The 15,701-nt window shown below is 38.7% G+C and overlaps 1 protein-coding gene across 2 annotated transcripts in view; it reads left to right on the top strand.

Annotated features, from left to right (window-relative positions):
• ak6 (adenylate kinase 6) overlaps positions 1-15,701 on the top strand; it is a 76,510-nt gene that overhangs the window by 48,775 nt on the left and 12,034 nt on the right. The window contains exons 4-5 of one of the 2 annotated variants that reach the window (XM_051930162.1): positions 14,149-14,294; positions 14,698-14,830. In XM_051930162.1, the coding sequence (XP_051786122.1) occupies positions 14,149-14,294; positions 14,698-14,806 (255 nt within the window). In that variant the 3' untranslated portion in view covers positions 14,807-14,830. Of the gene's footprint in view, positions 1-14,148; positions 14,295-14,697; positions 14,831-15,701 lie in introns of those variants that run through there. The other variant, XM_051930161.1, reaches the window with a different exon arrangement.

The raw sequence follows: 15,701 nt of genomic DNA, 5'->3' as shown, positions 1-15,701 counted from the left end.
TGTCGTTTTACTCGCTGTAGATTTTAGTCAAACATTACCAGTTATTCCACGAGGGAGACCAGCAGATGAACTCAACGCGTGTTTAAAATCCATGCTTCTCCCACGCTCGGTTATATGTCGCGTGTTCTCGGGTAGGTGCACCAAAAAATGTATACATTTAAGCATGTAATGGGCAAACAAAAAATGAGGTATACCCGAAGGCACTGCAGTAGTACTTAATGTAACTTTACTTCTTAAATGTTAATGTTTTACTGTTTAATAATTTATACGCTTCTTATATGTTCTTCAAATTCTTTTATCAAAATACCACTGACAGCGCAATGCACGATAACATGGAGTGAATACACCATACGCATCCGCCCACGGCTGCCCTGCTGTGCGCAGATAGGACTTGATTGTACAATAAAATAAAATAAAGATAAAAAGAGTAAAACAATCATCACCCATAAAGCGTGTGTGTGTGTATATATGTGTATATATATATGTTGATATGTGGATGTGTATATGTGTATATATATATATATATATATATATATATATATATATATATATATATATATATATATATATATATATATATATATATATATATGTAGATATGTATATATATGTGTATATGTATATGTATATATATGTTTATATGTGTGTGTATTTTATATATATATATATATATAAAACACAGCAACACTCATAACAATGACAACACAATTACATTGACAATCATGTTACGTTATTTTTAAAATGTTTCCTTTTTTTTTTTCATAACCTCTTTAACACACTACTTCTCCGCTGCGAAGCGCGGGTATTTTGCTTATGTATGTGTGTATGTGTGTGTGTGTGTGTGTTTGTGTGTGTGTGAGTGAGTGCTTGGTGGTATACCGGTTCATACCGAAAAACGTTTCTTATTTTTTTTATGATATGGATTTTTCTTATACCGCAACACCGGTTTAAATTGCCTAAATGACGTTCGGAACGTGGCGCAGCGGGAAACTGTTTAAGTGGGGACCTTTTTCACTGCTACACCGCTAAAAACAGATTTGTTGCACTAGGGCTTTTTTTCACTGCTACACCACCAAATAGTGGGCTGTAGCATAGGTATGCCGCGTGGTGAAAATGGACAGAGAGCATTCCAAAACTGATCTAAAAGTAAAGTAGAACATGATGAACAGAAGAACTTTTGCCGAGAAAAAGGAGTCACGTCCGTCGCCTGGAGATACTTTAGTTTTAAAAGGTCAGATATGTAAATACTGTTTCTATACTACTGGATATACTGCAAGCCAAGTTGTACTTGTTTTTGTACTTGCTTTTGTTTTTGTACTTACTTTAATTTCACAAAGACGTTTACCGTGTGATAATTGGTAATGTAGAGAAAGAAAAAGGAAAGATAGGAACTGGGGTTTGGTAGAGAGCAGGAATATCATGAAGTGAATGGATTCTGTGCGGTGATTGCTGCAGGCACCTGCTCTTAGTGCGGAGGAAGTCAGTTTAAGAAGCGTAGTGATTAACGACTGGGTCGGGGAACACTTAACACAAAGTATTTGATGTTCTGCATTAACTTGTGACGGTGTTTGAGAAAATCTAGTAAATTAAACATTGATTTTAGGATGAAGTTTAGTTTACAACATTCTACTTTAATTATAAAATAAACTATGAGAATAAAGTGGAAATGTTGACTTTAATCTTGACATAGTCAACATGTCGAATTTATTCTCGACATGTAGTTTGTTTTTGTCTTCCGTGTCCATATTTTTTTTTCTTCACAGTGGCCCTAATGCACTTCCATAGGGCTATACCAAAAACAGCATTATAAATGCAAGTTGCAGTTTTTATTATTTATGTATATAGCTTAGCTTGAAGCAAGGTCCATATTAATGCAGTTTGCCTAAATGATGGTACAGCTGGTAAGATGTCATCACCAAGTTGCACTTGTTTTATTTTATTTTAATTTGGTGAATACTGTGTAATGCACCTGGGCTTGAAGCCTTGAAGTAATGGTGCAACTATCAGTAATACTATTATGTATTTTATTGTTATTATTTATTAGTTTAAATATTATGCAGTTTAATGATGGTAAAATTGTTTAAAAAGTCACTTTAACGTGTCAGTGGACAGAGATTGTTAACATTAACAGAAAGTGTAGTTGGTTTACAAAAAATATTTACTATTTATTCCTTTTCTAAGACGTGTTCAGTGCAATCCAACTTTTGACAAACACCTCTGGATATTTTACTAAGTCTAAATGCCTCTTTGTATGGTTGAAAATATGTTGTCAAAATCATAGTTTAAGCTTTTGCAAAATTTGTTCAATTAAAGGTTCTATATTTTGACTGCATCTGTCATGCAATGTGATTCCTTCTCTTTAGTGCCACCCCCTTGAAAGCTATCACTTTATGGGGCCATGCAAACCTGGATTAATACTTGTGTGTGCATTAAAATGTCTTTTTGTACGATGTACAATTCTCATCCATATTACTAACCGAGAATGCTAAACCGGATGGACGCAGGGACATCCGGCCATGGGCCGTAGCCGCAAAAAGACGTACTGCGCAGGCGCAAAAAGAGTCCGCGAGAGGCAGATGAGGAGCCGCGAGAGGGGGACAAAAGAGGCCGCAAGAGGCGGACAAGACCACAGAAAAAAGGAGTGAGCACAGAAAAAAGAGTCAAAGAAATGAAGCGCAACGAGCACCGAAAAAAGGAAAAGGCACATAAAAAAGTAGTCAAACGCAGGCAAAGCACAAAACTAGACCCAAAAAAAAAAAAAAAAAAAAAGAGGCTCGCGCACAACAGGCACCCCCCCCACAGGCACCGGACGGGACACACACCAAGAGGGGGATTCAACAAGCCCATGGAACACAAAAAAAAAGAACACAAAACCACCCCACAGACCCTACAAGCAAGGGACGGGACACACACAAAGAGGGGGATTCAACAAGACACAGGAACACAAAATGAAAGAAGACGCTCGCGCAACAACAATCCTCACCCCCCCACCCACCCACATCCATAGCCCACATCCATAAGAAGTGACACCCAAAGCCACAAATTCTAAAGTGAACGTCAACACCTTCACACTAGACAGCATAGGTGTCAGCATAGGTGGATCTCCTTACAATAAAGCACTATTAACCGTTCAACTGCAGAAAAGGAAACATATTAACAGTGAGTGCGATCCTCCTTATTACTTATCCATATTTCGCATGCTGAGAAAGAAACAAGTCATGAATACACGGTCACGGGTACAAAACGAAAAGGAAAGGATAACAGGAACAAACACACGAACACGAAAGAAACAACAAAATAGACGGCTATGCAGCATAGGTAGATCTCATTACAATAAGGCACTATTAACCGTTCAACCGCAGAAAAGGATCCATATTAACAGTGAGTGCAATACTCCTTATTACTTATCCATATTTCTAAAAGAAAAAATGTCTCGACTCCAAAAACGCAAAGCTCAACTAAAGCTTCTAACTAACGATGTACCTAAAAGTAAAAACTTTATGAACTACATTAGATCCTACAATAGTTCATTTGCTTTTGCATCTACCGGAATAAATATCAGGCCACCAAAAGGCAATGGCCCATACTGCTTTCCCATATGTGCACAAATACTGCATTGCATTGGAACAGTGCACCCTGAAATAAATCAACAACGCAAATATGCACAAATCTACATCCTAGATCCACATGACGCAATCTATCAATCAAAGTGCTGCATCGCAACAGGCACGGATTCAAAACGAAACACCTCCCGTCTCAGACATACGTTAACGGCAAGGAAGGCTACAACGGGCTTCTCACACAGCACAGGCAAATCGATTACAGCTCCAAAACAACACGTCCCAAATACTACACATGCAACAACGCGCCTCTCAAACGGCACAAGCAAAACATACACCAGGAAAATTCAGCTTCTAACTAACGATGTACCTGAAAGTGAAATCTTTATCAACTGCATTAGATCCTACAAATCGGTATCCACTATGCACATTAACGGTGGCACTGCACGTGACATCCGTCTTGAAAAAATGTTAATTATTGATGAATGTACAATGGCATGAAGTCACTTACTCAACACCATTCATAAACTTCTACAAACGTTTATGAATAATAATATTCGCTTTGGAGGAAAGGTACTTTTATAAGGAGGAGATTTAAGACAGTGATTAGCTATTCTTCCAGATGCCATGCGCTCAGCTATTGTTCAGTGCACCTTAAAATACGCAGACAATTGGCATTGCTTTCAAAAGATACAGTTAGTAAAAAAGATACGATGTCCAGAACCAGATCATAACGATTGCTTATTACAACTGAGAGATTGTACACTCACCAATACAGATGGACTTCACCCAGATATTATTACAATTCCTCAAGCCTTTATCTGCGACGACTTAGTTACAGACAGATTTGGAACAGGAATCTCATTAGACCAAATGCCCCTTTTAACACAACGCACTATATTATGTCCAAAAAATATTAATGTGGAAAACATAAATACCCAAGTCATTCCATTACTTCCTGGAGAGACACAACTCTTTCTAAGCTCTGACAAACTTGACTCTGATCACAACAATAACCATCTTCATTGACCTTACAAGTTCTGACCTGGAATTACCTTTTACACTTAAACGGCGTGTACAAAGAAATTTTCAAATAAACCTTTACACTGTGCCACACACTTTATTGTTTGCTTTCTATTTGCATCATCTACACCGTCACACTATTCTATATCTCATTCATACATCACGCTCTTTGTCATTCCCAACACCAGGGGTTGGCGAGCGAAGCGAGCAGGGGGTGGAGCCCCCTAGTAACAGTCTAATAGGTTATTCTTAGCCAGTCTACTGTAGTAATTGCAGTGGAAAATGTGGTTAACATCCACTCATGCATGGGGAAAAAAATACCATCTAATACTGTGACACCGGCAGAATTTAGAAAAATACCGTGATATAGAATTTTGGTCCTACCACCCACCTCTAATATCCACGTGACTAGGAACACTTCCAGGTCATATAAAAACTCCAGTTCTTCACCCCGGAAGTACGTCGTTTCTTCCGGTCATGTGTTCATGACGCCCTTCCGGGTTATAGGGCACATAGCACTCTGTGAGCCTCCCTCCAGCGGCTCCTAGTGGTCCCCATGGTATCCAGCAAGGCTGTTTATAAAAACTACAATGTCCATATGACCCTGCTGGAATTTGGGGCACTTCCATGTTGTCGGGAGAGCTCCATCTAGCGGCTTGGAGGTGTGGACCAGAATATTTGGCCGGCCATCCCTCACAGTTCCCTCCCCTAAGCAAAGACCACTGGGGCGGAGCGGCCAGCCCCACGAGGGACGTCCTCCTCCAGGAGAACCCATCAGTCGGACCTTGGCTATGCTGTCTAGACTCTCCAGAGAACCTAGGGGGAACGGTGTATCGGGTGTCCTTCCGATCCCCTGTCCTCCGAGGACAACTTCGCCATACGTGGCCCGGCCGACGACAGTTATAACAAAGGTGTTGCTCTCCTGGTTGTCGTTCACAGTTTGGGTCTCTCTATTAACAAAAGAGAGCCCTTTCACTGTCTGAACACCCTTTGATTTAATTTGTACCGGCTTCGGTGTCTTCAGGATCAGATCATTCCCGGAGACAGCACCATCCAGCTGTTCCGGTTCGACCAACCCTTCCACTAATCCAACGGTCATCGTTTCCACCTCTCTTGTAGGGCTCGCAGTTACTTGGCACCCACTGTTGATTAAGCGCGGGGCCATGTCACTCTGCGTCCCTATTTCATTATATACGGTACCGGCATTACCTACCTGTACCGCCAAATTATATAACACGGGACACTCACGACCCAGCCGCCGCAGGTATTCCTCCACCTTCTTTATCGGGGCTTCGGCCGTCACTCCCAAGTCTCCGACGATCCTCTTGATCTTCGTCAATACCTGAAAAATACTTCGTATGGGCCCTATTAATTTTTCGAGCTCCCGTACGTCTAGAAAGTTAGTTAATTCGGCCGGAGGTAGGCTTACTTCCTCATTCTGCCTACTTACCAGCCGGGAGCCAATGTGCACGTCCGCTGTCGGCACATGTTCGGATGGTCTTTGCGGAGGCTTCGGGGATTTGGAGTTCTCTATGGACGAGGACCGGGTCGCCATCTTTGGCTGACTGCAATTTGCCTGTTTCAATTTATCGGCAGACCGAACAGCCAATCCCGGACCTCCTTACCTTTTTGTGGGTCGAGCAGCGCTTCGCTCGCCTCCCCTTTCTCCTTCGAACAGGCCAAGACCGTCTTTTTACAGGCGAAGGCAAAAACATCAGGACGCATAACGTCTGTTTCCCCCACTCTTTCCAGGATGGTCACGTGTCCTTCGCCAGCACCCGACATGCAGAAGTCCTTCTTTTTATTTTCAGGCAGTAACGAGCGTATACCATCGTCTTCAAGATATTTTCCTACACTCTGCAGAATCTCCGCATGGACATTTGGGTGGTATGTACACGGGACAAAATGGGTTACTTTAAAAAGATTTTCAAAAGCTTCCCCGGCACATACCACTTTAAAGTCGTCCTCCTCTGGATGTATCTCCCAAGACTTGTAACCGCTCCATGGCTCGTCTTGAGCATAGGCCATATTAAACACAGGACCTCCAGCTGGGCTGCCGCTCTGCTTAAGATTTTTCTTCCCCATGACATTCTTGGAAACGGAAGGTTTTGGCGACGTTGCAGAATCCTGAACGTTGTCTTCTCAGGGTTCTGTTCACAGTAAATTTTTTAAACACAGGTCCTCTGCCAAACTGATGGCCAGAGAATTCTGCCAAAACTACGCCAACTGTGACAGTTTTAAGGTCCCCGTGACCCCTTGAACCCTTAGACCACACATTAGACACCAGGTAAAGGTCCAAAGTGAATATTTATTATTATAAATAAGTGCACAAAGTACCACTACTCCACACTACTCCAATAAACAATAATCAATAATAAACACTACAATAATCAATCCTCCACTCCCAGACGCGTTGCCACCCTTCCACCCAGCTCAGCTCAACGTCTGGGATTTCCCATAGTCCTTTTATAGTCCTTGACCTGGAAGTGTTTCGCCCTCTCTGTCCACGTGACTAGGAACACTTCCAGGTGATATAAAGACTCCAGTTCTTCACCCCGGAAACACGTCGTTCCTTCCAGTCATGTGTTCATGACGCATTTCCAGGTTATAGGGCACATAGCACTCTGTGAGCCTCCCTCCAGCAGCTCCTAGTGGTCCCCATGGTATCCAGCAAGGCTGTATATAAAAACTACAATGTCCATATGGCCCTGCTGGAATTTGGGGCACTTCCATGTTGTTGGGAGAGCTCCATCTAGCGGCTTGGAGGTGTGGACCGGAATATTTGGCCGGCCATCCCTCACAGTATGTATATATGTGTATGTATATATATAATATATATATACTGCGGTGGGTTGGCACCCTGCCTGGGATTGGTTCCTGCCTTGTGCCCTGTGTTGGCTGGGATTGGCTCCAGCAGACCCCCGTGACCCTGTGTTCGGATTCAGCGGGTTGGAAAATGGATGGATGGATGGATATATATATATATGTATATATATGTATGTATGTATGTATCTGTATGTATGTATATATGCGTATGTGTATATATATATATATATATATATATATATATATATATATATATATATGCATTTGTACCTACAGTGGGGTATAGAAAAGAATCAACCCTTTTTAAATATTCCCATTTCTTTTTGCTTTACAGCTTTAAATGAAAACACACACAAAAAATATTTCTTCCCAGTTCTATTTACTCATTGCAGCCTATAACATCCAAGTGAAAGATATCACAGCTACTGTTCAGAAAAACTATAAAAAATCAAAAACAGGACATAATGAGATTAATAAAGGATCACCCCCCAATGTCAATATTTTGGTGAACCACCTTGTGCTTTAATGACAGCCTTGAATCTGTTGGGATACTTCTCTGTCAGTTTTGCACATCTAGATTGAGCAATATTTGCCCCAATCTTCTTTACAGAACTGTTCAAGTTTGGTCAAATTGGATGGTGAGCTGCATTGGATTTCCACCAGGTGTACCGTTTGGTATTGAGGCCATAGTTATAGTTCAATTTTGGTCTCATCTGACCATAAGACCTTTTTCCACTTGGTATCAGAATCTTCAAGGTGCATTCTGGAAAAGCTCAAACAAGCCTTAATGTGGCCTTTCTTAAGAAGTGGCTTTTTCCTTGCGACCCTCCTGAACAAGCCACAATTGTGGAGCACTTGTGAAATTGTTGTCACATGCACACAATGACCACTCTTTGCCATAAAATCCTGTAACTCCTTTAAAGTGGCCATTGGCCTTGGTAGCCTCTCTTACCAGTTTCCTCCTTGCTCGTCAATCCAGTTTGTAAGCATGGCCGGATCCAGGGAGAATCCTAGTATTACCAAACACTTGCCACTTCTTTATTATGGACTGTGCTGTGCTTCTTGGGATTGATAAAGCCTTTTGAGATTTTTTGTATTCATCTCCTGCTTTGTCTGACTATAACTCCTTTGAAAGTGGCTTGCCACCCATAGTCAGTTGTTTGCTGTCAGTTGCACTACCAAGCAAGGGAATGCTCCAAGAACAGCTGTTTTTATGCTTCACTAATCGCACTGATTACAGTTGATCACAGGTGGAAGCCAGTAACCATGGTGTGCAATGGAAATGGTGGTTACTTACACCTGATTGAGTTTACAAATATTGTTTAGGAGGGGGGGGTGATCCTTTATTAACCTCAGTATTTCTTGTTTTTTATTTTTTAAAATTCTTCTGAACTGTAGCTGTGATATCTTTCACTTGGATGTTATAGATTGCAAGTAAAGCTGGAAAAAATATTGGTTTGTGTGTTTTCATTTAAGGCTGTAAAGCAAAAAAATTGAATATTTCAAAGGGGGTGATTCTTTTCTATACCCACTGTGTATGTATATGTAGATATGTATATTTTTGTGTGTGTATGTATGTGTTTGTATATATATATATGTATATATATATATATATATATATATATATATATATATATATATATATATATATATAATATATATATATATATATATATATATATATATATATATAATATAGTTCAGTTACAGCTTTATTCCACAAGTCTCAAGGACATTTAAGAAGTTGGCTGAAGCTCTGAATGTTACTGAAACACCAGGAACGGTCCGACCGTTTTATAATATCCCACGTGCTATAAAAGAGGATTTAGAGCTGCCTGTCATATTTTATACAGAGACAATATTGAATTAAATATGGAGCCCAGAATGGGGGGAAAAAAGCAACCGAGAATGTGAGAACATTTCAACCTGTTATTCAACAATAAGGTAAATACTGTACTATGATATTCTTCTGTAGAAGAACTTATGATGTGCCCTGAATACTGCAGGCATATTCCCTCTAAACCCCCCCCCCCCCCCCCCCCATACATACATACACACAGACAGACACACATAGACAGACACACTGTCCCTTTCTTTACCCTGTTTTACAAGCACATTCTTTAAACCATGTTATTATTCTTTCTTTTTCCACCTTAGTAGTATTGTTCCTCAAACACTGATGGAAAAATGTTCATCTTTCATTCTGCCTCACATCAAAAATGTCATCAAAATAAGCACACAAAGTGTTCTTAGGGGATGCATGTGTACATCCTCCGGTGGCCTGAACTCATGTCATCTGGGGGATTCTATAAATGACCATATATCACTGTTTTTGAGACTCTTTTTCCTGCATGACCAGGATGAATCCTCCTCCTTTCATCACTAGTTTCTCTTGGATCTTAACAGCATAACCAAGTTATTAGGAATTTTAAAGTTCAATTTTCTATAATTAAATAAGCATGCCCATTGCTTGATACAGTTACAGTATGTTACATTACCTCTGTTTATTTCATCTGCAAAAATAACTGCTACATCTCTTACTGCCTCAACATATTTATCAGTTTGAAAGTAGAGTATCATTGGTAGCTAACTACATCCACTCAGGCAAAAGTAATTGACAGTAAATGAATAATCAATAGGAATAAGTTTAGCCTGTTGGTCTTGAATGGCAAGTGACAAAATCATTATGAAAGCAGACATTTTTAAACAAATAGCACAGGCATTAAAATGGCCATTCAGAAGAGCCTCATTTTTTAAATAAAAACAGTTTTTAAAAATTTTAGACCTGCAATAATTGAATGTTAGATAGTTACATCGTTAAACCAAAACAACATGACATTGTGTATCATAATAATTCAATAAGTTTTAATTACTAATTTTTTTCCACAATTTGATGATACATGTATATCTCTGCAATTCTACGTGTGATTGTTTATTTCATAACTAGTCATTTAGCCCGTTACAATAACGGGCGCTAGAACAGTAGTGCATAAACATTAGTAGGAACAGTCTATATTAAATGGCAAGGGACTTAGACCTCATTCTTTTTGTTGGTCGTATTTTTCTTTCTTTCAGCCTTTCTTTTGTTGATGTTTACTTGCTGAGCTGACCGTTCTTCGTGGGCTGCCACCGTGTATTGTGTGTCTTTAATTTTCTGTGACAGTAATACTGTCTTGTACGGCTCTATTCAATAAGGGCGCATAGATAATTTAGTTCAAATGGCTCTGGAATATGTGAAGAGCAACAGGTGCAGATCTTTATTTACGTGCGCCTTTATTCGCTGCGCCCAATTGAGGTCGTCCTTTTGAGGCTTGCCTTTTTGTGCGCGCCCTTATTGAAGGATGCCTGGGCGCGCCCTTATTGAAGGATACCGTCTTGTACGTCCGCTGGCTTGTACGTCCATAATATACGTCCGTAATATACCTTTAATTTTCTCTGGCGGTAATACAGGCGTGCGCGTCGGTATATATGCCTTTAATCTCCTCTGACAGTAATACTGGCTTGTATGTGGCTGTAATATGTGTCACTGTATTGTGTACCTTTAATTTCCTCTCGCAGTAATACTGGTTTGTATTTCCGTAAAACGCCTATAACTTTCTCTGACAGTAATATCGCGCATAGCACTGTGCCCCGCGCATGCGCACTTCACCAGAAGACACCCACACACGGACACCTGGACGCACAAAGGGATTTTATATATATATAGATTGCCATTTTATTTATTTCATTTTGGCACTAATGGTATTTTAGATTTCATTACAATAACTTTGAGCACCCTAGGTGTTCTGTTTTTAATTGACAGCTGTATGAGAGATTAAACACCTGGGAATAATGATTAATTCATAACAACAGGGACAGTTATCCAGGTCCTCTTTACTTTTATAATATAAAGTGACAAATTTTAGTTTACTGTATAGTTCTTCTGTATTATCAATTTGTTTTCAGTAAAACTGTGACCTGCTTAAGATTGGAACTACATATAAAATGTTCGAACACTCTACTAAAACAGTCAGAAAAGGAGAAAGAAGGGTATTAAAGTGCTCGCTTAGAACAAGCAGTCAGTTTCTGAGACCACTGTGTTCAGATTCAGAAATTCTGTTTCATGCTGTCATACTTTTGTTGCAGACGGATAGTCAGGCTTTAGAGTAGCTAATTCCACAGGTCAAATCCACACAGGAGAAAGCACAGGAGATCCACAGGTGCACACAAAGATGTGACACTGTTTAATGATAGGTGTGTGCGTGTGATTCAGTCTAATATACTAAAAACGTGGGGGCAATGTGTTCAGTTTGATTTTGTGGTCAGTTTAACCATTGCAGGATGTGTTTTGGATCATTATCTGCTAGAAGATCCAATGATGACCCAGTTTAGTTTCCTGGTGGAGGCAGCCAGATTTAGATTTAAAATTTCCTGATATTTCATGGAATCCATGATGCCATGTACCCTAACAATGTTTCCAGGGCCTTTGGAGGAAAAACAGCCCCACAACATCACAGAACCTCTACCATATTTCACAGTTGAGACAAGGTTCTTTTCATTACAGCCAACCTTCTTTTTATACCGAACCCAAATTGCATGTTTATAGTCCAACAGTTCAATTTTTGTTTCATCAGACCATAGAACACGGTTCCAGTCAAAGTTGTAGTAACGTTTTACAAACTCCAGGCACTTATGTCTGTGGATAACTGAAAGAAAAGGGTTCTTTCTGGCATACGTTCCAAATAATCTGTTTGTGCCGTCTGATGGTGGTTCTGGAGACTTGATAATCCCATGATTTTACTTTTTCTTGCAATTCCCCAACAGTGATCCTTGGAGATATTATTGCCTCTCTTACCATCCTTCTCACTGTACGTGGGGGTAAAATAAACTTGGGTCCTCTTCCAGGCAAGTTTGTCACATTTCCACTTGATGACCACTTTTTTGTTATTGCACTAAATGTAGAAATGGGCATTTTCAGGCGAGTAGCTATTTTTTTTATAACCATTCCCTGAGTTATGAAGGGCAACACACTTCTCCCTCATTTGGATTAAGTATTCCCTTTTCTTTGGGATGATGTTGGTTGGCTAAGGAAATTTGGTTCTGTGTCTCCTCACATGTGTATCCCAGTTAATCAGGAAGTCTTTGATTTCGGCTAGAAAGTTCCTATGCACTCCAATCTACTTAACAATGTCCAATTTAAATGGGAAACATGCTTCAGTTACGTTGTTTCACATTAATTTCCAAGGGTGCCAACAATTGTGGCACGTGTTTTTTTGTTAAAAATATTTATTTATTGATGAGGGCTTTGTTTCTCTTTGAATGAACTTGTTTCAATTAAAAATCAGATGTTTCTCATTTTTTCAGTGCAAGATGACATTTCTTCAGCAAACAGTGATTTTTTTTTCCTAACCTTTCTTACTAACTTTTACAAGGGGTGATAATAATAATGTAGGGCACTGTATATTCATGGGTTATGTTTCAATGCAGTTCAATCAAAGTTAGCAGAAAAATTCTAACTCTGGATGATTCAGCAGGGAACAGCAAATGTCCAATCACCTATGTGAAATGCTATGATGATGAAACAATAAAGTGTTTTGGTAAGGCACAGACCATTTTTCATTTAATGTTATTTTTTGGTTGTTGTTACGTGTTTCCTAGATGTAAAAAACATAATCTTACAAAGGCAAATTTCAGATACCTAACAACATAACTTGTTGTCATACTTAATTTAAAAAGTATTGTTGCAAAAGCAACAACATTTATTTGTATATGTGCTTTACAAGATGACAAAGAAAAGTTATAAGAAAAGAAAATCAATCAAGATAAGGCAATAATATTAAAGAGTAAATAACAACAAAACAAGGTATGGTCAAATGTCCGCGAGGATAGAAAAAAACAAAAAAAATACTCAAGTTAGGCTGGAGAAAAAAACAAAACCTGCATGGGTTTCAAGGCCAAAAGCCCACCCAGCCCCCACAGGGCATTCTACCTATCATAAAGCCGTATTAAAACAATGTGTTTTTAGCAGTTTTTTGTTTTGTTTTTTTTTAATGTTCAACAGTATTAGCCTTCTATAGTTAAAAGTATTGTATATTTTAGATGCATAACAGCAAAAGGCCACCTCACAGCTTTTTTTAAGCTTGGCTCTTAGAATTATAAGCAGACCTCCATTTGAAGATCTAAGGTTATGACTCGGAGTATTAGAGGATGGGCATTCCAAAACATAGGACAGAGCAAGATTATTTAAGGCTTTATAAATTATTATTAGTATTTTAAAGTGAAATCTGAACAACACAGGTAACCAATGTAACAACAATAAAACTGGTGAGATGTGCTCAACTTTTCTTTTTCTAGTTTAGATTCTCACTGAAGCTTTGAACAGCTATTATTGCTAAGGAAAATATACAGTGTAATGCTGTTTAGGTAGTGATCTTTGTGCTTATTGTACTGCCCTGTCTCCTTTTTCTGTCTGTTTTATCACTGTTTGAACATTGTAAATGTTATCATGTACAGTAGTTACAGACTTTCATATGCCAATATTAAGAAGGTCATAGTTTTCTTGAAAACAAGTAGATAACACAGAGTAGTACTGTACAGTAAACTAAAATCACTTTATATTATAAAAGTGTGAGTTAATCATTATTTCTAGACCTGAAGTTGTTTGCTCTGCAATAATGTAATTTAATAACTTTTTGTTTTGATAAGTAAAGTTTAATTATTAATGGCTCTTTTTATCTCATTGTTACTTATTATTTTTCAGGTAATTGATGAATTGGAAGACAAAATGATTGACGGAGGGATGATCATTGATTACCATAGCAGTGATTTCTTCCCAGAGAGATGGTTTCATATTGTATTTGTTCTTCGCACTGATAATTCACTTCTTTATGACAGATTAGAAAGCAGGTGAGCATGAAAGAAATAGTTTTGACTAGTGATATAGTAAGACTTTGGAATCTAAATCACACAATTGCAGGTTCAGTACCTCACCACCAGCAGTGTACTTTTTCTTAACCCTGTGTAATTCTAGGCTCACTAGGTGACTTTCAATATCCTAAAATTATATAAATAACTTGTTCAGTGTAACTCTGAGGTGGTGGACTTCCTATTTCACTGTGGTATAAATGTGAGGTAGCACACTGTCCAAACCTATTTAATCAACCATGAACTTTGGTAGGACTAGTGAGTACCCAGGTGAAATGAAAGATTAATGAACATTGGGTAGTGGCAAAAAAAAAAAAACTGCATGCATAAAGATCTTCATTTCCATTATTAAAGCACTAATTAATTAAGAAGTTTCAAATAACAGGAGCTGTGATGAACTTGCCTGGAAGAGAGGATACACCTGTTGTGGCTCCACACACAATGAGAAGGATAGTTTGAGAGGTAAAACTTTCTCTGTCAAACCTCAAACATAAGTACCCGGTGTTGCCCGGAAGGAAAATTAAAAAATTAAAAAAAAAACACTTTTAATTGTTTGAGAAAAGTATAATTAAAAAAAAACACAAATTTATAAAATAAATTAACAAACAATGAAGATTCACTAATGTGTTGGTCGTAACGTTTTATTTATTATGAATATGTTCTTCTTAAGTTTGCATATGCTGGGTTGATGTCCATATGTCTTTTAATGGCATTTGTATCAGGCACGATTTAACTCCGAAATGCTTATGATTCAAACCACCGACGAACACTCCGAAGATGTCAATCATCATGCAACAATTCACAAAACGAGTTTTATACGAACTTATCACAGAAACACACCGCCAATGAAACTATTACAAATCCGAAACTGTTACATATTCGAAACTATAAAGCAACGTTCTAAACTCCTCACAACATGCGGACAGACGATTACAGAGAAATGGACCAAAAGGATCCAGGACACAGCTTCCAAAAACCATATTTCTAAACGAGATACACTCAACAAAAAATGGAATAAACTCACTGGAAATAAACATACTAACAAACCTCAATCCGGAGTATACAATTTATCCAAAAGACAGCACTCCACCACAGAACACAATATTCTCGCCAGAGGAATGAAATTCAATCACAAAGACGCATCTGACATGAACTTCTTAGGTTCCCTGGAGCACATCTTATTAACTGAGAAAATACCAACGGAAAACGCACAAGAAATAAGGTGCAACATTGCCAGCCAGTTGAACACAAGACAACAGACCACACAAATTTCGACAAAAGAACAGAAAGCTCTACAATCACTACGGAATGATAATAGTATCATTATCACACTAGCCGACAAAGGAGGCGCAACTGTCTTATTAGACAAGGAACAATACACCACAGCAA

Source organism: Erpetoichthys calabaricus, chromosome 7, assembly GCF_900747795.2.
Source record: "Erpetoichthys calabaricus chromosome 7, fErpCal1.3, whole genome shotgun sequence".
In the NCBI taxonomy this organism is placed as follows: Eukaryota; Metazoa; Chordata; class Cladistia; order Polypteriformes; family Polypteridae; genus Erpetoichthys; species Erpetoichthys calabaricus.
Note: the sequence above shows the minus strand (reverse complement) of the source record. Positions and strands in the feature narration are given on the sequence as shown.